This window comes from Panthera tigris, chromosome E2, assembly GCF_018350195.1.
Source record: "Panthera tigris isolate Pti1 chromosome E2, P.tigris_Pti1_mat1.1, whole genome shotgun sequence".
NCBI classification, from domain to species: Eukaryota; Metazoa; Chordata; class Mammalia; order Carnivora; family Felidae; genus Panthera; species Panthera tigris.
Genome location: NC_056674.1, coordinates 1,421,368 through 1,441,159, shown reverse-complemented (window position 1 = coordinate 1,441,159; position 19,792 = coordinate 1,421,368). Strand labels below are relative to the sequence as shown.

Genomic DNA, 19,792 nt, shown 5'->3' with positions numbered 1-19,792 from the left:
GTTGGAACACAGTCTGAACACTGATTATCCAGGCCAGAGAAATATCCCTTCTCCAACTCCCCATCATGCCCTGTCTAGGGTTTTTTTCTTTCTCGTCCCTCACCTTGCATATTGAAGGTCATAAAACAGTTGACATGTATTTGGCAATCAATATGAGTGGCTGCTGATTATTATTATGAAGTTAAAAAGAAAATCACAGACCCAAAATGGTGCACGTAGGCTGAGTCCCCAAACTGGGGCTTAATACCTAATCTAATTGCAATTTCAACCTCCTCCAGAAATGTAGACTTAACCAGTTAGTCAAGAATTTTCTGATCAGTGCTGATGTAGTAATCTGCTACATGGGCCCTCATCCATGCTCCAAGGAAGATGAAAGTCATCTGCATGCTGTCCCCCTAAGGAAAAGCAACCTTGCCTGAAAATCTTTTTGCTAATAACTTTCTGCCCCAACCTCCTCCCTATAAAATCTTCCATTTTGTACAACTCCTCGGAGATCCCCTCTACTTGCTAGATGGGACGCAGCCTGTTGATGAGGTATTTAGTAAAGCCAATTAGATTTGCAAAATTACTCGTTGAATTTTATTTTTTAACAATAGTCTGGTGTGTCCCTTTGATGGTGTAGCCTTTGGGAATTTCCTGTGCTTCCCAGAGTCTGTAGTAACAGACCTCTATTTGGGACACTTGGCCTAGACTGCACTCAGAGGAAACCTGGGTATACGCTGTAAGAGTCAGCGACCCCATGCTGCATCACAGGAGTCCAGGAACTCCATTTCCCCCGGCAGGCTCACGTTGTCCCGCGGCGTCCATCCCGAAATCAGGAAGGACCTCATTCCCCACGACCGGGCGGGGAGCCGCCAGGGAACCACACGCTACCCAGAAGTCTCCGCGGCAGGCCATCGTGAGAGCCGAGCCAATGAAAACGCAGCATGGATTCCGGTAGCGGCGCCTGTGGGGCGGGACTTCCGGTGGCGTTCCCCTGGTGTTGCGCGTCTTCGAGTACTTGGGCCGTTTGACTGGTGCAGGGTCTTGGGGGCGCTGGGTTCCTTCGAAGTGGATGCAATGTTCCAGAGGAGGTGATGTTCCCGTCGCTGAGGCGGCTGCGAGTTGCCGGGTTGCCTGCCGCGTTCCGCCCCGCTCTTCCCACTGGTCGGAGGAGGAGGCCGCGCGCGTGAGGCCAGTGCAGGTGGGTGCTGCGACCCCGGGGCCCTCGGCCGCCCGCCCCCGCCCGGAGGGCCGAGGCCAGAATGGAGGAGCGCCCGGTTAGCTCCCCGCAGTCAGGCCCCCAGGGCGCGAGCAGAGGGCGTTCTTGTTCTGGTCCCGGTCCCGCCCGCCCGTAGGGGCTGCTGAGTCGGGACCCGGGGCCGAGGGGTGAGGGGGAGGTCGCTGGCAGGGACGGCGTGAGCCGTGAAATCCGTGAAGGGGCGGGGATGGGAGGGGCTGCGATTTGGTGACTTAAAGAAATACGTATTTGTTAAGGTGACCAAAATGTATTTCTGCTATATATCTGGTCTTAGTGCATAGTTCCTGGCTCATAGCTTCCAAAACTGTTGGAATTTCCTAAGTGTTGACAGTGGTAAAGTTGTGTTTTGTCCTACGAATGGGGTGAGTTTTGGAAGCACCTAAGCCGGTTGCCTGGAGAACCAACCTGGTGATTAGAGGGTTGTAACTTTTAAGTCCCTCCCCTCCCCCCAACCTGACCTCACCCCACCCCACCCCACCCCGCCCCACCCCACCCCACCCCGCCCCACCCCGCCCCACCCGACCCTACCCGACCCTACCCGACCCTACCCTACCCTACCCTACCCTACTCCTTGGGAGAAGGGAGATGGGCTGGAGGTCGAACCAATAGCCAGTGGCCAGTGATTGAATGAGCCGTGGTTATATGATGCAGCCTCCAAAGTACCCTTAAAGGACAGGGTTCAGAGAGCTTCCGGGTTGGTAAGCACCTGGAGATTTGAGGAGAGTGGTGCACCTGAAGACTGCAAGGATACTCTGTGCCGTTTTCATACCTTGCCGTGTGCGTCTCTTCCGTTTTGGCTGTTTCTGAGTTAATACCCTTTTGTAATAATTCGGTGATCTAGGAAGAAAAATGTTTCTCTGAGTTTTGTGAAGCATTCTAGCAAATCAGTTAAACCTGAGGAGAAGGGGTCTTGGGAACCTCTGATTTATAACCAGTCAGTGGGAAGCACCAGTAACAGCCTGGGCTTGCAGCTGGCATCTGAAATGGCAGGGGGTTGAGGGTGGGGGTACCGTCCTGTAGGACTGAACCCTTAACCTGTGAATCTGATGCTAATTCCTGATACATAGTGTCAGACTTGAATTCTTGGACATCCTTCTGGCTTTTAAGAATTGATGTTGTGTGAGGAACCCCAGGGACCTCCCCCCAACTCCACACACACACACACACACACACACACACACACACACACTTGTTGGCATTGGTTCCAGGGACCTAACTTAGGGGCATATCCATATTTGAAGTTTAAAATTACTGAAAAGGGAATGGGAAACTAGCGAGGAGGACAACCCGGCAATAGACTCCAGGAGATTATATGGTGGGGGCTGGACCAGAGGAGCGGCAGTAGAGGAGAGATGTGGTAAGAATTTGGATAGATCAGGGACACCTGGGTGGCTCAGTTGGTTGAGCATTCGACGCTTGGTTTCGGCTCAGGTTATGATCTCATGGTTCTGAGTTTGAGAACCACACGGACAGTGTGGAGCTTACTTGGATTGATTCTCTCTCCCCCTCTGTACTCTGTCTCTCTCAAAATAAATTAATTAAAAAAAAGAATTTGGGTAGATCATAAAGTTAGAGTCAACAGGATTTCCTGCTCCATCCAGCATGTCTGTGAATAAAAGGGAGTGAAAGACCATCCAGTTTTTATTTTTGCCTGGACATTTGAAAGAAAGGAGGTGGGGAAGTCAGTGCAGGGAGCAGGTTTCACAGAGATTTTGAGTTACATCTTAGACATGTGATTCTGAGAGGTCTCAAGATGGAGATGAGACTTCTCATGATAGGTGGGCTTGAAGGTTTAGAGGTGAGGGAAGAGGGCTGGAGATAAATGTTAAATGGTGGGGACCTCGGACTGGATCAGGTCAGAGCCTGGGGATCAGATTGAAGAAGGAGGGTTTTGAGGTTCTTTCAGATGGGTCCTGCGGTGGGGTAGGGAAGGCCTGGGACCCATGTGTATCGCTGATTGTCTTTCAGAGATGAGGTGAATTCTGGCCTGTGTGTGGAGAGAGGGAGGTCCAGAGGAGGTGAGGTGTTGGCAGGGTGACTGAGGTGTGAATTGGTGTGGCTCCTCCCCTGCAGGCTAAGCAGCCACTCAAGACCACTCCCTGTGGAACAAAGCCAAGGTCAGCCGAGCCCCAGACCAGGGCACTGCTGCCTCCCCTCCCCTCTGCTGTGCAGTCCAGGGCTCCCCACATACTGTCTTCCGAGACGATGGCACGAGGACTAGTAGTTTTCAGCGCTCCCCTTAACTTCAGAACGTATGAAACAGCTACTGATTTGAATACTAACAAAGCAGCATCCTTCCAAATACATAGGCATAGGCAGGCAACTAGAAATGAGCGCAGTGAATTACTTAAATTTATCCACACACTTAATAATTGGTGTAAGAGTTACTTTATTTTTAAGCATTTGCTTATGATGTAAGTTTCATGCATCACATCCTCTTAAAAACTTACAAAGTGGGAAAAATACACTCCCAAACTTTTAAAGTCCTACCACTTCATTTGCACTGAAAACAGACAAAACCCTGGATGCTCTGGACTGTAAGCTGATACATAGTGTGCTACTGATGTGTGATATCAATATCACCCTGTGAGGGGGGAATAGTCTTATTCCGATTGTATGGGGTAAGGACAAAGACCTCCCTGAGGGTCATTCTTTCTCCAGAGTCACATGGCTAGTAAGAGGCAGCAGTGAGCCCTGAGGAACTCGGTTGGGACCATCATACTGACATTGCTTTGCTGGAGGGCAGAGCAGGCCTGGTGGTTCAGCTCAACTTGTAGGACCTTAACCGTCGTTACCCATTTCTCATGGCTCCCCTCCTTCTGCACCTGCACCAATGGATGGGGGCGTGTGGACCCCAGTAAAGCTGTGCTTCTGGTTTCGTACGGGGCATCTTTGTGTTATGGTGGCAGTGCCATTGGGGAAGGAGGGGCTAAATCTGTGTCTCAGGTGGGTGCCAGGCTGGTGGGGGTGGGGATCACAAACACGGGAGGAACTGGAGGGCCGTTGGGGGGGGCGGTGTGCATGTGAGGTGGAGGGTCGTAAAGCCTTCTGAGGAGGCAGTGGACTTAAGACGGTTGTTGAGGTGCCCGCAGTGAAGGTCAGACACCAGGGCGGGCGGGCCTGTTACCCCTCTGTGGCCTCGGCAAGCTTTTCTGGTGACCCTCACCTGGATTGTTTATTTGGGCTGGTAGATTAGTTGGATGGGGGAAATGGGATCGGCCAGATTCATTGCAAGTCTGGGGCTTTGAACGAGAGGTGGTGAGAGGTCAGGATCGCTTCTGAGATTGTGAGACCCTCACACAGGTCTCTGTGGCTAAGCTAAAGCAAGAAACAGTTGGGCGAGGATACTTTGGTGTTATGATAGAAGACTCCGGCAGACTAGGAGGCCGGCTGCATTTGCACTGCCTGGGTTCCGTGTGCGGACTGGGCATGTTGGAGGGTCAAAGAAATGCCTACCGTGTGGTCCTGGGGGCTACGGTGGCATTGTCTTCCCTGTCCGAGGTCAGGTACCCCAGGCCTTCCTGTCCTCTTGCTCACGTACTTGGGGCCTGCCTATGCCAGCAACTTCAGGCACTGATCATGTCATCACCACTTGTAGGGACCACTGGGTTTGTTTTAAGACTTTCCTCTGAAGGTCTCATAAATTTAGAAGGTGGGATGTTGATGTGGTGTGGGTCACTCTGGGTGGATGTCCGGTACTCTCTTTCTCTGTCTTTTCCCCTGGACATGCCTCTTCCAGGCCCCGGTGGTTGCTCGCACTAAGCAATAATAGAGCCCCAGGCACCTGACAGAGGAACGTTACTTCCGCAACATCAAGAGATGCTCAAAAAAATGTGGCCCTCACACGGAGCATCTGTTCTGTGTCCATCACTGTATGATGCCTGGGGCAGTGGCCGCCTTATTTATACCTTTTCTTTCCCACTAACATTTCAGTTCTGACTTTCGGCTCTCATCCTTTCCCTTCCACTGCTTCCTGGGAGGACTAACGTTTCAGATGGTGTGAAGTCTGCACATATCCTTAAATGGTCCTTGAACACGAGCTACTGTAATGCAATCTTTCTTTTAATTTACATCCAAGTTAGTTAGCATATAGTGCAACAGTGATTTCAGGAGTAGATTCCTTAATGGCCCTGACCCATTTAGCCCATCCCCCCTCCAGCAACCCTCTGTTCTCCATATTTAAGAGTCTCTTCTCTTTTGTCCCCCTCCCTCTTTTTATATTATTTTTGCTTATGTTCATCCGTTTTGTCTCTTATGCTATTGGTCTTTCTCTGACTAATTTCGCTTAGCATAATACCCTCCAGTTCTTCCCATGTAGTTGCAAATGGCAAGTTTCATTCCTTTTGATTGCCAAGTAATACTCCATTGTATGTATGTGTGTGTGTGTGTGTGTGTGTGTGTGTGTGTGTACACCACATCTACATTATCCATTCATCCATTGATGAACAGGGCTCTTTCCATACTTTGGCTATTGTTGATAGTGCTGCTGTCAACATTGGGATTCATGTGTCCCTTCGAAACAGCACACCTATATCCTGTGGATAAATGCCTAGTAGTGCAATTGATGGGCCGTAGGGTAGTTCTATTTTTAATTTTTTGAGGAACCTCCATACTGTTTTCCAGAGTGGCTGCACCAGTTTGCATTCCCACCAGCAGTGCAAAAGGGACTTTCTCTCTCTGCATCCTCGCCAACATCTGTCATTGCCTGAGTTGTTAATGTTAGCCATTCTGACAGATGTGAGGTGGTATCTCATGGTGGTTTTGCTTTGTATTTCCCTGATGATGAGTGATGTTGAGCATTTTTTTCATGTGTCGGTTGGCCATCTGGATGTCTTTTTTGGAGAAGTGTCTAGTCATGTCTTTTGCCCATTTCTTCCCTGGGTTATTTGTTTTTTGGGTGTTGAGTTTGATAAGTTCTTTATAAATTTTGGATACTAACCCTTTATCTGATAGGTGTTTTGCAAATATCTTCTCCCCTTCCGTAGGCTGTGTTTTAGTTTTGCTGATTGTTTCCTTCACTGTGCAGAAGCTTTTTATTTTGATGAGGTCCCAAGAGTTCATTTTTGCTTTGGTTTCCCTTGCCTCTGGAGACATATTGAGTAAGAAATTGCCATGGCCGAGGTCAAAGAGGTTGTTGCCTGTTTTCTCCTCGAGGATTTTGATGGCTTCCTGTCTGCATTTAGGTCTTTCATCTATTTTGAGTTTATTTTTGTGTATGGTATAGGAGAGTGGTCCAGGTTCATTTTTCTTCCTGTTTTCCCAGCTCCATTTGCTGATGAGACTGTCTTCTCTATTCCATTGGATATTCTTTCCTGCTTTGTCAATCTTGATGATTACAGCTTTGTAATTCATCTTGAAGTCTGGAATTGTGATGCCTTCAGCTTTGGTTTTCTTTTTCAACATTTCTTTGGCTATTCGGGGTCTTTTCTGGTTCCATACAAATTTTAGGATTGTTTGTTCTAGCTCTGTGAAGAATGCTGGTGTTATTTTGATAGGGATTGCATTGAATATATAGATTGCTTTGGGTAGTATTGGCATTTAAAAAATATTTGTTCTTCCAGTCCATGAGTATGGAATCTTTTTCCATTTCTTTGTGTCTTCTTCAATTTCTTTCTATAGTTTCCAGTGTGCAAGCACACATTTCTGGGTCTGGACTCAGTCTTCTACCCAGTGCTCACCAGTCACTAGCAGCCATGGCCTTGTTGAAAGTCATTTGCAGAGGACACTTGGGAGCCCACCTCTCCTCCCTGCCCTCACCCCTTTCTCATTTCCTTGCCCAGAGTCCCATTGTGGGCGCTGGCCAGGCTGAGCTCTGCACAGAAGGCCTTCCTCTCACCGTCTCGAGTCCCCCAGACTTGTCAGCAGTCCCCTGGCCTTATCCGTGGGTGTGTCTGACAGGCATTCCGGACAAGGCTGCCTATGCTTGACCAGCATTTCTCTGCCTACAGGTTGCTGGCATGGAGCCCAGGATGAGGAGGCCCCTTCAGAGCAAGGTGTCTATAGGAGCGTCACAGGTCAGGACTCCAAAGCCAGGTCCGTCGGTCCACGAGGCCCAGCCCTGTGAGATGTGTGTCCTGCTCTGGAGAGACACTTTGCACTCGGCTGAGCAGGGTGGAACCTACCCTGAGCATGGCCTGTACGCTCATGGGGCAGACCTACACCTGCATCAGACAAAGCAGAATAGAGAGAAGCTTGGCATAAAGGACGAGCAGAGCCCTTCATTTGTTAGGGGCCACACAGTTCATCTGACCTTGGCCTGGAGGGAGGGTAGGAAGGACTTCGCAGTCTTTCTCCTGCCTCCGGCCACGCAGTGGCTAGCCACACGGGGACACTGATGCAGGGAGGCCTTTGAAAGTGGACAGAATGGGTGTCTGTGCACTAAGCATGGGAAGCCTCAGCCACAGCACATACTGTGGAGCAGCCATAAGTCCACCCTGGATGAGACCAAGGAGACCGGTGAGTGAAGGTAGGATGCTTTGTAGGCGCAACTCCAACTTTCAAACACAGATTTCTTCGACACCTTGCTTTCAATTCCTTTTGCACCTACCCCAAAAAAGTAGAATCGTTGATTCATGTGGTATTATGGTCATGTTTTGAGCAATTGTTTTCCATAATACTGATGCCATTTTATGTTCCTGTGCACCTGCCCCACCGTGTGTGAAGTTTCTAGTTTCTCTTCATCCTTTGCAACATCTAGATTTTTTTTAATATATATATAATAGCTATTCTAAGGATATATTTTGTAGTTTTAGTTTTCATTTCTCTAATGATTAATGTGTGGGTGTTGCGCATATTTATTTTGGAGAAATATCTATTCAAGTCCTTTGCTCATGTTTTAATTGGATAATGTATTTTCTTTGTTATTGAATTATGAGTTTTTTATACAAGTCCTTTCTTTATTCTGGATATTAATCCCCTATCAGATTTGCAAATATTTTCTCCCCTTCCCCTATTCCGCATGTTGCATTTTCACTCATGTGTTTATTTCCCGTATGTTGATTGTTTTCTTTGGTGCACAGGAATTTTAAATTTTGATATAGTCCACTTTGTCAATTTTTATCTTTCATTGTATGTGTGCTATATGTCTAGGAAATCATTGTCAAGTCCAGTGTGAGAAAGCTTTCTTCCCTTCTAAGTTACATGGTTTGAGAACCATGTGTAAGTCTTTAATCCATGTTGAGTTCATTTTTGTATAACGTTATAATGTAGCCCCAGTTTTCACATGTGGTATGTCCAGTTTTCCCTGTGCCTTTTCAAATGACTAGACTTTCCCTACTGAAGTCCTTTACAGCCGTGTCCAAATCATTTGACCATCTGTGAGAATTTATTTCTATGCTCTGAATTCTATTTCATAGGTGTATGTGTATCACTGTCTCATACCAGAATCACAGTGTTTTGATATATACTTTTATAAAATTACTGTCTTAATTCCACTTTGAAGCCTGGCATGAAGCCAGTCAGCTCCCCTTTTGGAGTATCTGATTAATTCCACATCCCCAAATACTCCCCATATCAGGCTCTCACCCATACCAGTCCTGATGGCCTGAACACCTCAGAACCAGGTACCAGACAGCTAAGGATGCCCCTGTGCCCTGGAGTCTAAGAAATTATTCAGCCCACACGGATCCTGGGAAACCTACCTCGCTATGCACACACTGCCCCTTCCAGCTCCAGCTTGCTGTCACGCTGCCCCTCACTACAAGCCCCTGTTGGGTTCTGTCTGACCTTCTCTTGTTCCCAGCTGTGAGTTACAAAGAGCTTTGCCTTTTATCTATGTGAGTGGTATTTGTGCTCACCTGCCATCATCATCCTCAACAACACAAAAGATTTTTTAAATGACCTTTCAGTCTTACACAACATCTACACACCCAGAAGAGTACTGTGTGTGTGGTGAATGTTGTAAAGTTTTCAGCCAGTAGCCTGTCTTCATTGTGCGAGGTTAGAAGTCAGCCAGAATTGCACCTCCCGGGCTAAATATGTGGGTTGGTTTCATGAACTCTTCCACTTTCAGAGCTGCTTGGGGTGGCACTGCCCCTGTCTATCCGAGAAGCCATCCCTCTTCTACCAGGTGTCAGGGAGCCCAGCAGATTGCTGTGCTCTCTTCATCTGGAGTAGTCACCAGGGTTGGTGAGGCCTCATTCCTTACACCTTACCCCCTATCAGTTTGGGTGGGGACATCACCCAACTTTGGACAAGGGGACTTGAGCTGGCTTCACCTCCCAGCTCACAGAGGTTTCCCAACGTTTCCCTTCTTTGGGGGCATTGTCTCTGACTGTCTCATGAGACTTGTAATGGAGTTTTCTAGCCCTTAAGTTACCCAACACAGGAACTCCCTGGTCACCCCACTGGCTTTTGTGATAATAAAAGTCTTACTCTTTTTTTTTTTTTTTTAATGTTTATTTACTCTTGAGAGAGAGAAAGACACAGAATCCGAAGCAGGCTCCAGGCTCTGAGCTACACCACAAGATCATGACCTGAGCCAAAGTCAGACACTTAACCAACTGAGCCAACCAGGTGCCCCTAAAAGTATTCTTTAAACTATATTTACTGTATTCGCTGTGGGTGAGAACAGAATTGGACTCGGTTGGAATGAAAGAATGAACGGGTTTTGGGGGTCCTCTCTTTTGTGTGTTTCAGAGGAAATAGGAGGATAAAGAACAACTCTCAGTCCAGATTTGGCTCAATTTGCATTGCTACATGATGCATCCCTGGAAAGTTTATAGGACTTCTGTACTCGGGGTGCAAAGAATATCTGTAGTTATCCAGTCTGCTAGTCTACTCGAGGGTGGGGTAGGGCAGTCTCCCTGGCAGTCCTTGCATTCAGCAGCAGCATGAGTTGGGTCATTTGTACTCAGAGGCTGTCCCATATTCCAGGCATTGCTGAGGAATATAGCTCCTCAGTCTCCCCTGACTTACAGGCACTTACGGGGTATTTGTTATGATGTACAGATAACCTCAAGTGCAAAGCTATGTCTTCACAGCTTCATTGAAGCTGGTATTTCTCAGTGATTTTTAAATACGATAAAAAGAAGTCCCGATTTAGTCATAACCTCCGATTTCCTTTGTAAGCCTGTGCTCACCTTAATTCCCTCACTTCTCAGACTTCAGTGAGATCTAACTTCGTGCAGATGGCCAAGAGCTATTTTGGCCACGGGTGAATAGCTACATCATCATTGATTTCAGTAGTTTCATTTCTTCTGGGATAATCTCAAGTGCCCATGCATTGTCACTGCAGTCGCACGTGGAATTATATTTACTTCCCAGCAAGGAAAAAAAATCACAAAATCCAATCCTGCCGCTTCTCCGTCTCCGTGTTCAGAAGCCCGCTGTCCCAATGTGGTAAGTCGCTCCCACTTTTGAGATCGGGTGTTAAATTCTAAAAAAGAATGGAATGCATAGAGTTAAGAGTTGGACATCACTAGCCCTTTTTTCTAACAGTGAAACTCCTACAATTGATTCTAAAGTTTCAGTCTAACATGAAAAGCAGTAAGATGGTATTTTAGATCCCAGCTCTGGGTGGACGTACTTTATGTCTGAGTGACAATTGGGTTTGCACTTTGGGAAACATCTGAAATAATTTCTGTGATCAGCAGACATTCCACGAAAATCTGGGTGTGACCCCCTCCAAGAAGCCGGAGCCCCCCTCAGAACGTTCAGACACCCCTTCCCAGCACCCCTCATGGTGCGGGACAGCTGCCGGAGGTCAGGATGGAGACCCGCGCGGAGGCTGGCGTCTCCATCAGGACTACGTTACCCAGAAGGCAGTGCGCCACACTGGGCCAGTGAGGGCTCAAGGAGCGAGGCACTTCCGCCCAGCGGACGGCATGTAGGCGGGCCTTCCGGCGTTGGCCTCCAGCGACATCTTGTAAATTTGGTTCTGTCCAGCGCTCGGAAGCTGAGGTTGCTGGGACTGCCCAAGGTAACGGAGCGGGGACGCGCAGGGCCGGCTGCTCGGAGACTCAGCGTGGCTGTCGTGCGGGCTGAGCACTGCGGTGCCACGGTCGCCGTGGCGGTTCCCATCCAGGTAAATGCTGCGTTTCTCTGGGCCCTCACCCCCTCAGCTCTTCTTATTCATTGAAATTTCATATTTTTGTTCTTACGAGGGTCCTGTTCACCTTGGTCTTCCGAATTCTGGAATGTCGCCTGCCCGAGGAGAGTGGCACAGAATGCGTGTGCAGCTGAATAGCCGGCTGTAAGATTAGTGCTAACCTTCTGCACACGGCCAGGAGCTTATTGCTTGTTCTCATTGCTGTTAACCTCTTACCTTTGGGTTTCTTCCCGAGTAGCACGAGCGTCGCGGTGCAGCTGCGCTCGCCAAAGCCTGATCCGTTCCAGGGAGAGGGAAGCTGGCAAGGGCTGTTCTAAACATTAGCCCGCTGGGGCAAATGGAGTGGCTGCTCGTGGGCCGGGCTGGGGCTGAGGGTGGTAGCTCTGGTCGCGGCCACCGTCTTCCTGCGAGTTGGAGGACAAGGTGAGCGAGGGTGTGAGCGCGCCCCCTGCCGGCCGACCGCTCCGTTCTCGCGTTCCCACTGGCCGGGGAAGAGCTGGGGTCTAGACAGCACCCCAGCACCCAGCTCCGCCGTTCTTCCGCGGCCACCATGGCCTTCTCCAAGGTTAAGCTGTTGTCTGATGTCTCAAGCAAGCACCCTTTATTGTCCGAGAGCTTCAGCACCTCTGTGGGAAGTCCTCAGCATCGTAGTTTAGATGAAAGATTGATGGGTTACTGCAGTCACAGCACTGTACAGCTGTTCGTTTTTCTGCGTAGTATTGTGGGATATGAGTATATAAACAAAATGTTTTTATATGTTTCTGCCCGTGGTTTTCTGCATTTATAAACACTGGTACTGTAGCCACATGTTTTGGGCTATACAAGCATACAGTTGTCTAGCATTCTGTGTTAAAGATAGCCCATTTCCACAAGTAGTCGTAGGTTTAAATTTATGATTCCAGGGGCACCTGGGTGGCTCAGTTGGTTGTGCATCTGACTTCGGCGCAGGTCATGATCTCCCGGTTTCTGAGTTTGAGCCCCACATCGGGCTCATCGGGCTCTGTGCTGATAGCTGGGAGCCTGCTTCAGATTCTGTGTCTCCCTCTCTCTAAAATGAATGTAAAAAAAATTTTTTTTTAATTTATGATGCCAGATTGGTTTTCAAAATGTTACCAATCTACATACATACAATAGTTTACAATATTTAGCTAATTTCTATAGTGTTACTAGCAGTGGGCAACGTCAGGCTTGTGATGTCAGCCTTACTGAGTTGGTTTTTTGTTTTCTTTTTAACATTTATTTATTTTTGAGACAGAGACAGAGCACGATGGGGGAGGGGCAGAGAGAGAGGGGGACACAGAATCTGAGGCAGGCTCTGAGCTGTCAGCCACAGTCTGAACAGGCACCCCACACCTTACTGAGTTTTGCTTTATTTTTGTTCGTTACTGTTAACTTTACATTTGCATTTTTAAAAAGTGCTTACTGGAATTCTCATTTACATACACAAGATTCTTTAATTCACTAAGTATTAAAATTTTAAATAATTTAACGATTACGGAGGGTTCACGGATTTGTGTAATTTTTGCTCAACTGTGTAACTGGTCATTTCAGTTTTTATGACAGAATGTAACAGGAGCCCCCAGGAGCCCTTTGTTTCAATGTAGTGGGATTCTTTATTGTGATACTTTGGTTTGAGAAATCTGTTCTTCTGTTAACTTGTAAGAGACATAATTTTTTGTCTTCCAAGTTAAGCCTATCCAGCTGAAATTACGTCATTTTTTAAAGATTATTAGGCTCCATACCCAACTTGGGGCTTGAACTCAAAGAGTCACGCTTTACCAACTGAGCCAGCCAGGTGTCCCTGTGTGCATCGTTTAAAGTAGAGGTGTAAATTTTTATGTTGCCACACAACAATTTATAAGCTGCTACTATTTTAATGCTCTGTAGCACCACTAAAGCATCCAGATCCATGCACACACGCATGACCCACTTCACGATCTCTCTAGTTTTTCCAACCTAAATCCTATGACAATCGTTTTCTTACTAGAACAGCTTTATAATGTGCTAATCTCTTTTGGAACAATTACTCTTGTATGTTAAAGTGATGTTTAACGTTTATTCTTATTTACAACAATCTTGTCACTTAAAAAAAATTTTTTTTGAGAGAGAGTGAGAGCTCAGGAGGGCAGAGAGGGACACAAAGGATCCGAAGGAGGCTGTCGGCACAGAGCCTGACAGTAGGGCTCTAGCTCACGAACTGCGAGATCATGATCTGAGCCAAAGTTGGATGCTTAACCAGCTGAGTCACCCAGGCGCCCCAGCCTTGTCACTTTTTAGAAATAGCTTCTCACGTTCTAAAATACTTGGGATTTTTATGTTTGCAGCTATGACTTGGTCTGCTCTCAGGAAAACTCAAGGATTTTAGCAAAACTGTGTAGTCCTTTTGTATTTGCAGTAACACCAAGCGTGTGTTTATAACATGCGTAATATCAAGGTTATAACATGCGTAATATCAAGGTTTTGGCTTTGCTCTGAATCTTTTAGTACTATTGGGCTTGCAGTTGTAATGAAATCTAGGGGTGTTGTCTTTTCTCCACATTTTCTTTCTTTTTCTTAGATGCATGTTGTCCAGATTTATTCTTCCCTCATCATTGATCTCACCCTTTATGGGGCATCTGGGTGGCTCCGTCAGTTATGCGTCCGACTTGGGCTCAGATCATGATCTCGCGGTTCATGAGTTCAACCCCCGTGTCAGGCTCTGTGCTGACAACTCAGAACCTGGAGCCTGCTTTGGATTCTGTGTCTCTTTCCCTGTCTGCTCCTCCCCTACCCATGCTCTGTCTCCTTCAAAAATAAACATTACGGGAAAAAAATTTAGTGTTACTCTTTAAGTATGTAGTCATTTCTTTTGTTTGTAGTTTTTGAGATTCTGTCTCATGATGTAGTTTTCTTAAATTGTGATTTATATTTGTTAAAATTAATATAAAATTATTGTACTTAAACCAACATTTTCATTTTCTGATCTTATTTTGTGCCCCATTACTAATTTTACATTAACGTTACATAAAACTTTTAGAGGATACATGCCCACAAGGTTTGTGGTTTTTTGATTGGCTATCCTCCTGTATCATCCTCTGCTAGTATCGCAAGAGAAAATGATAGGATGTTTCAAGTAAGATACTCTGCTAAAGTAGGCAGGAATTAGTCATTGTAAGGATAAAAAGTAATGTTTCAGCGTCAGCAGTTTTATAGAATGGGGATGGAACAGAAACTAGGCCTTCGCTTCTTTCCTTTCTCTTAAGTTGAAACGGTCAGAAATGCAGTTACCCCAACCTGCTGGAGGCCGAACACCCTTACTGGGCTCCCAGCACCAATTCCTTTATCAGAGCTTCATTGTGGACACCCAAGCACGTAGGCGGTGGTTTGATATGTTACCTTACCCAGTGGAGAGAATATATCTGCACCATTTCTTTCTGAACATTTATGGAAAAACTGGAAAAGGAAGTGTAAAGAGTCACATCCATGACCAGCTATTAGGGCTAAACTAAACTACAAGATACAGTGAGAGAAGAGTGTATTTTGGGCACAGAAAGAAGCAGAATACGAAGGAATAAAAATGGAAGGGTCGGAAACACACTGAGACACGGACATAATTTATCCCTTATTCTTCCTGCTCGCTGGCCTGAGGGCAGCTACTCCAACACAACACGACCCCATCAGCCTTTTCACTCCTTTCTTCCCTCTCCTGGAAAGTCAAGATGCACGTGCTTTGGGCACAACTGAACGCTCTCTGCCTTCTTTTATAAAGGCCGGATTTTCCCCCTTTGGCTTTCCTCTGTACCGAAAAATACTGTGTTTCACTTTTCTGTCTCTACCCGCGATGGGACTTAAACTAACGTGGCCCTGCTCTTCCTGCAGGTTCTGCTTTCAGCAGAAGCACTTATGGACCCTGCACTGGTGAGTGTCAGGTGTCCTGGAACTCCTGCTGCCACCCTTCCTGCCCTTGGTGTCTAGAGCCTCTAGCTAAGCCCTCAGTCCAGGTCAGAGGTTACATGCAGAGGGATCCCCACTTGTGGCAAGTCATGGGGTGAGTGTGAAGGGGTGTCTTAGGTTTAGGAATCGGTGTGTACAGAGCCATGGCTTTGGAGGAGAGACAGAGATGAGAGTGGGTGGGGAATGTTCTAGGTCCGCTAGGACTGTTATGTCTGGTGAGAACAGAGGACAGGGAGGCTGGAGTCAGGCCTGGGGTGTAGCCTGAGCTGGCGTTCTGTCCTGAGAGTGAGGGTGATGGCCACACAGTTCCGGAGTAGAGGAGAAAACGAGCTGGCTCAGGTCTTCAGAAGCTGCCCCTGGCTAGAGTGCACTCCACAGCGGGGGAGAGGGAGACAAGGAGATCATGAACAAAGCTCGTGTAGCACAGTGTTCTAGATCGGTCAGTACTGGTTGTAGCTGGGCCAAATAGCTGGTAGATGCAGAGGTAGGAGAAGGATTTGGCTTTACGTAGGGCTGACCAGGGGCACCTGGGTGGCTCGAGTTGGTTAAGCATCCGACTTTGGCTGTGTCGTGATCTCACAGGTTGTGGGTTTAAGCCTTGTGTCACGCCCTGTGCTAACAGCTCAGAGCCTGGAGTCTGCTTTGGGTTCTGTGTCTCCCTCTCTCTCTGCCCCTCCCGCACTTGCATGCACTGTCCCTCTCTCTCTCTCAAAAATAAATAAACATTAAAAAAAGTTTTAAGTAAAGTAGGGCTGATCAGATTTTCTTTTTAAAAATATTTATTTTAAGAGAGAGAGAACACAAGCTGGCCCTTCACACCCACTGGGGAGTCCAACGCAAGGCTTGAACCCACAAACTGCAACGCAAGATCATGACCTGAGCACATTTTCTGATGTGGAGGGGTCACAGATGACTCCATGGTTTTTTGTAGGAGTAACTTTTGTAAGAATATGAGGAATTATCTTTTGGCCATGTTGATTCTCAAATGTTTCAGAGACTTCCAAGTATAGGTGACCACTGGAGATCTGGTCCCCCACTTCTCAGGACATCCACACCAAGGCTGAACTCTGGATCTGATATGGTGGGGGCACGTTCCGGTCATAGTGGCGTTGCCCTTGGGGGACAAGGGAGGAGAGCTGTGGACAGTGCATAGACAAGACAGCATAACAGTTGTTACCAGGAATGTAGAAGGAGGTATGGGGAGGGGAAAGTCCAACAGGTAGCCGGCTTTTCATGGGAGTGGATATGAGATCAGAGCAATAATGGGGGTGAGTTGGTAGAGTAGACTGGTACTTGCTCACCTGTGTATGCACCCCTCCCACCAGGCTCTTGTGGTGGCTCTTGACTCAGAAGGTCATCAGATGAACTTACAGGACCTCCCAGGACCTAAATGGCGAAGAGACACAACATAACTATAGAAGCAGAATGTTACCAAGGGTATTTAGATCTGCATGTGATCTAAACCAGCACCAAGGTCAAGTGGGGAAGGCCCTTCCCTTGGAGGTTAGGATCTATGATCACACTTGCCCAGCACTTCTTCAGCATCACACACAGACACAAGTCAATGGTGGGGACCAGCTGTGTGAGTAGGAGCTTGAGAGAGAATGCTAGGCCCCAGCTGCTTACTTCTGGGAGGCAGGATGCTGGGGACTCAGATGTCTTGCAGGAAAGGGACGGGAGTCCTGCATCTCAGTGTGGGGGAGGGGGAGTGGGGGGTCAGGAGCAGGGAGTGAGTGAATCTGGAGGTTGGGTTTCAGGGCAGTTACCAGGTCCTGCCGGGAGAGGCCGCTTATGGACGCAACCGTCCCCATCGTCACAGGGCTCCATGACCTTTGAGGACGTGGCCGTCTACTTTTCCCAGGAGGAGTGGAGGCTTCTTGACGAGGCTCAGCGACACCTGTACCGGGACGTGATGCTGGAGGTCTTTGCACTTGTTGTGTCATTGGGTAAGGCCCTCCCCCCAACCCCCACATCCTGGGCTGGCTCCTGGCTTTCCTCTTCATTCTGGGCACAGAGGCTGGGGCGTGGAGACACCTCACAAGCAGCCCCAACACCAGCTGTTCAGAGGGGCCTTCGGTCAAGGTTTCTGGGACATTTTTGTTTCCTGAGGTGGTTTGGGGGCTGGTTGCCTTGGGCCTGCACTGACCACTTAGCTGTCCCGAGTTTGCCTTAAGGACTTGCATCTTCTAGGTCCCCTGTTATCCAGCTGGAGCTGGGAGGACACGGGGTACATGACCAAGTGGGTACGCCTCCAAGTGGGGGACACTTGCGCGTGGAAGTTGGCGACAGGGAGAGGATGTGAAATGGCTGGGGATCCTGACAGGAACATGTCCCGGGCTCACAACACTGCTCTGAGGCCAAGGTCAGAGGCTCTCGTGTCTTCCCTGCCCTTCCTTGACGCTCTGCCCCCTTCCCTCACCTGTCTTCTACCCTTCATTGGGATCGCCCCCAGATCACTGCTCCTTCTGCTGTGCTCGCCACCCCCGGCCTACGCTTGACCCACCACGCGGTCTGTCTGTGCCCGTATCCTTAAGATAATACTTGAACGCCAGTCACCAAGGCCCTGGTGAAAACACACTCCCCCCAGAAGTGAGTTGTGGACCCAGCCTCTCCTCCCTGCACCACACACCGTCCCCGTCCCCGTGTCTTCACCTGCTGAGTCCCCTCTGCCGTGTGAAGCACAGAACTGCCTCCTCCTGCTGCCGGAGCTGCTCAGCATTTCTTCTCTGCTTTCAGGCTGCTGGCACGGAGCAGGGGCTGAGGAGTCACCTTCCGAGCAGAGCGTCCCCATAGGAGTGTCACAGGTCAGCATCGCGAAGGCAGATCTGTCCCCCCACGAGGTGCGCAGCCCGGACTCCGGAGGGGATTTGCATCCAGCCGAGAGCCCGGGAGCGAGCCCTGGACAGAAAGCGTGTGGGACGGGGGGCAAGCCTGAGGAGCACCAGAAGTGGCACAGTAGAGAAAGACGCCCGCGAAGGAACACGAAGAGCCATGCCAACCACCCCCCACCGCAGAAGCCCGTCCCTGCTGGCCCAGGCCTTCTCCCCCGGCTCACTCACGGTCGGGGGACACCCACTGAGGACACCGGCTGTGCAGAGCCCTTTCACCACGGACAGAGGCGCTACAAGTGCGGTGACTGCGGGAAAGCCTTCTGCCGGAAATACAGACTCACCCAGCATCGGAGAGTCCACACGGGAGAAAGGCCGTATGAGTGCAGCGAGTGTGGGAAAACCTTCAGCTACAAACACATACTCGTCCAGCACCGGAGAGTCCACACTGGAGAGAGGCCTTACGAGTGCGGCGCGTGTGGGAAAGCCTTCGGTAACAAACCCACACTCGTTCGGCACCAGCGAATTCACACTGGAGAGAGGCCTTATGAATGCGGCGAGTGCGGGAAATTCTTTAGCCAAAGCTCCAGCCTTAGTGAACATCAGAGGATTCACACTGGGGCACGGCCTTATAAATGTGGTGAGTGTGGAAAGTTCTTCACCTCCAACTCCAACCTGATTAAACACCGGAGAGTCCACACCGGAACAAGGCCTTATGAGTGCAGCCAATGTGGGAAATTCTTTAACCAGAGCCCCAGCCTCATTAAACACCAGAGAATTCACACTGGCGAAAAGCCTTATGAATGTAGCGAATGTGGGAAACTCTTCAGCCAAAGCTCCACCCTCATTAAGCACCAGAGAGTTCACACCGGGGCAAGGCCTTACAAGTGCAACGAATGCGGGAAACTTTTTAGCCAGAGCTTTGGCCTCACTCAACACCACAGAGTCCACACAGGAGAAAAGCCCTACGCGTGCCGTGCGTGTGGCGCATCCTTTAGCCACAGCACACAACTTACTCAGCACCGGAAAGTTCACACCACAGAGAGCCCTCCCCAGTGCAGGAGCCGTGGAGAGGTCTTCCGCCACCGGTCGGCTCTCATCGACCACCGGAAACTCCACAGCCCCGCTCAGCCTCATGAGTGCACTGAATGTGGGAAAGCCTTCAGCCGGAGGTCTAACCTCCTGCGACACCAGAAAGTTCACAGGGGAGGAGGGCCTTAGAATGAGCGGGGGCTGCACCATGTCGAGAGCCCATCCTCACCACAGTCTGAGCCCATGGGGCATAGGGGGCTAGGCTGTACTTTCTAACCTGTCCAGAACCCTCGTGTTGGCCAGTGCAGGTTTCTCCCACGTGTGTCCTAAACACTGTATGCCTCAGTGAGGATGGTTTCATGGCCCAGGGTAGCTATCACTCTAGAGTTTTGGGCACAAGGCCTCCTACGATAGAATGAAGGGGAGTCCCAATTTTGTGGGACTAATCTTGTGTCCCAGATGTACTGGTTTGTGGTTGAGTCTGGAGGTTTCCCTGAGAGGAACCGTGTGGGTTTTTGTTTTTTTAATGTTTATTTTTGAGAGAGACAGGCCATGAGCGGGGGAGGGGCAGAGAGAGGGAGACACAGGACCTGAGCTGTCAGCACAGAGCCCCATGTGGGCCTCAAACCCATGGACCATGGGATCATGACCTGAAGTCAGACGCTTCGCCCCAAGGATCAGCTTCTCTTTCTCACATAGGATGTGACAGTG

General features: G+C 48.9%; 1 protein-coding gene and 1 long non-coding RNA gene across 5 annotated transcripts; one reads left to right on the top strand and one right to left on the bottom strand.

The window, feature by feature from the left end:
• Positions 1 to 980: 980 nt before the first annotated feature.
• LOC102955930 (zinc finger protein OZF-like) lies at positions 981 to 19,657 on the top strand. Of its 4 annotated transcripts, XM_042970661.1 has the most exons (6): positions 981 to 1,183; positions 7,189 to 7,696; positions 10,834 to 11,264; positions 15,147 to 15,185; positions 17,041 to 17,167; positions 17,958 to 19,657. In XM_042970661.1, the coding sequence occupies exons 3-6, from the start codon at positions 10,920 to 10,922 to the stop codon at positions 19,268 to 19,270; spliced, it is 1,824 nt and encodes a 607-aa protein (XP_042826595.1). In that variant the 5' UTR covers positions 981 to 1,183; positions 7,189 to 7,696; positions 10,834 to 10,919; the 3' UTR covers positions 19,271 to 19,657. The 4 variants fall into 4 exon arrangements, with proteins under 4 accessions (XP_042826595.1, XP_007089581.2, XP_042826594.1 ...); XM_007089519.3 differs by lacking the exons at positions 981 to 1,183; positions 7,189 to 7,696 and adding an exon at positions 10,459 to 10,579; XM_042970662.1 differs by lacking the exons at positions 981 to 1,183; positions 7,189 to 7,696 and adding an exon at positions 16,547 to 16,724 and having other exon boundaries at positions 11,236 to 11,264.
• LOC122234389 lies at positions 15,978 to 17,074 on the bottom strand. The gene is made up of 3 exons (XR_006212175.1): positions 16,988 to 17,074; positions 16,523 to 16,607; positions 15,978 to 16,357 (listed from the first exon to the last, which is right to left on the bottom strand). It is a non-coding gene; the product is annotated as an uncharacterized LOC122234389 (long non-coding RNA).
• Positions 19,658 to 19,792: the final 135 nt, after the last annotated feature.

Excerpts from the sequence above, each read along its gene's own strand:
- LOC102955930 (XM_007089519.3), top strand. The coding sequence starts at position 10,459 with ATGCATTGTCACTGCAGTCGCACGTGGAATTATATTTACTTCCCAGCA. Across the intron at positions 10,580-10,833 it reads AAGCCCGCTGTCCCAATGTG|ACATTCCACGAAAATCTGGG; the intron begins GTAAGTCGCTCC and ends TGTGATCAGCAG. Across the intron at positions 15,186-17,040 it reads CACTTATGGACCCTGCACTG|GGCTCCATGACCTTTGAGGA; the intron begins GTGAGTGTCAGG and ends CCATCGTCACAG.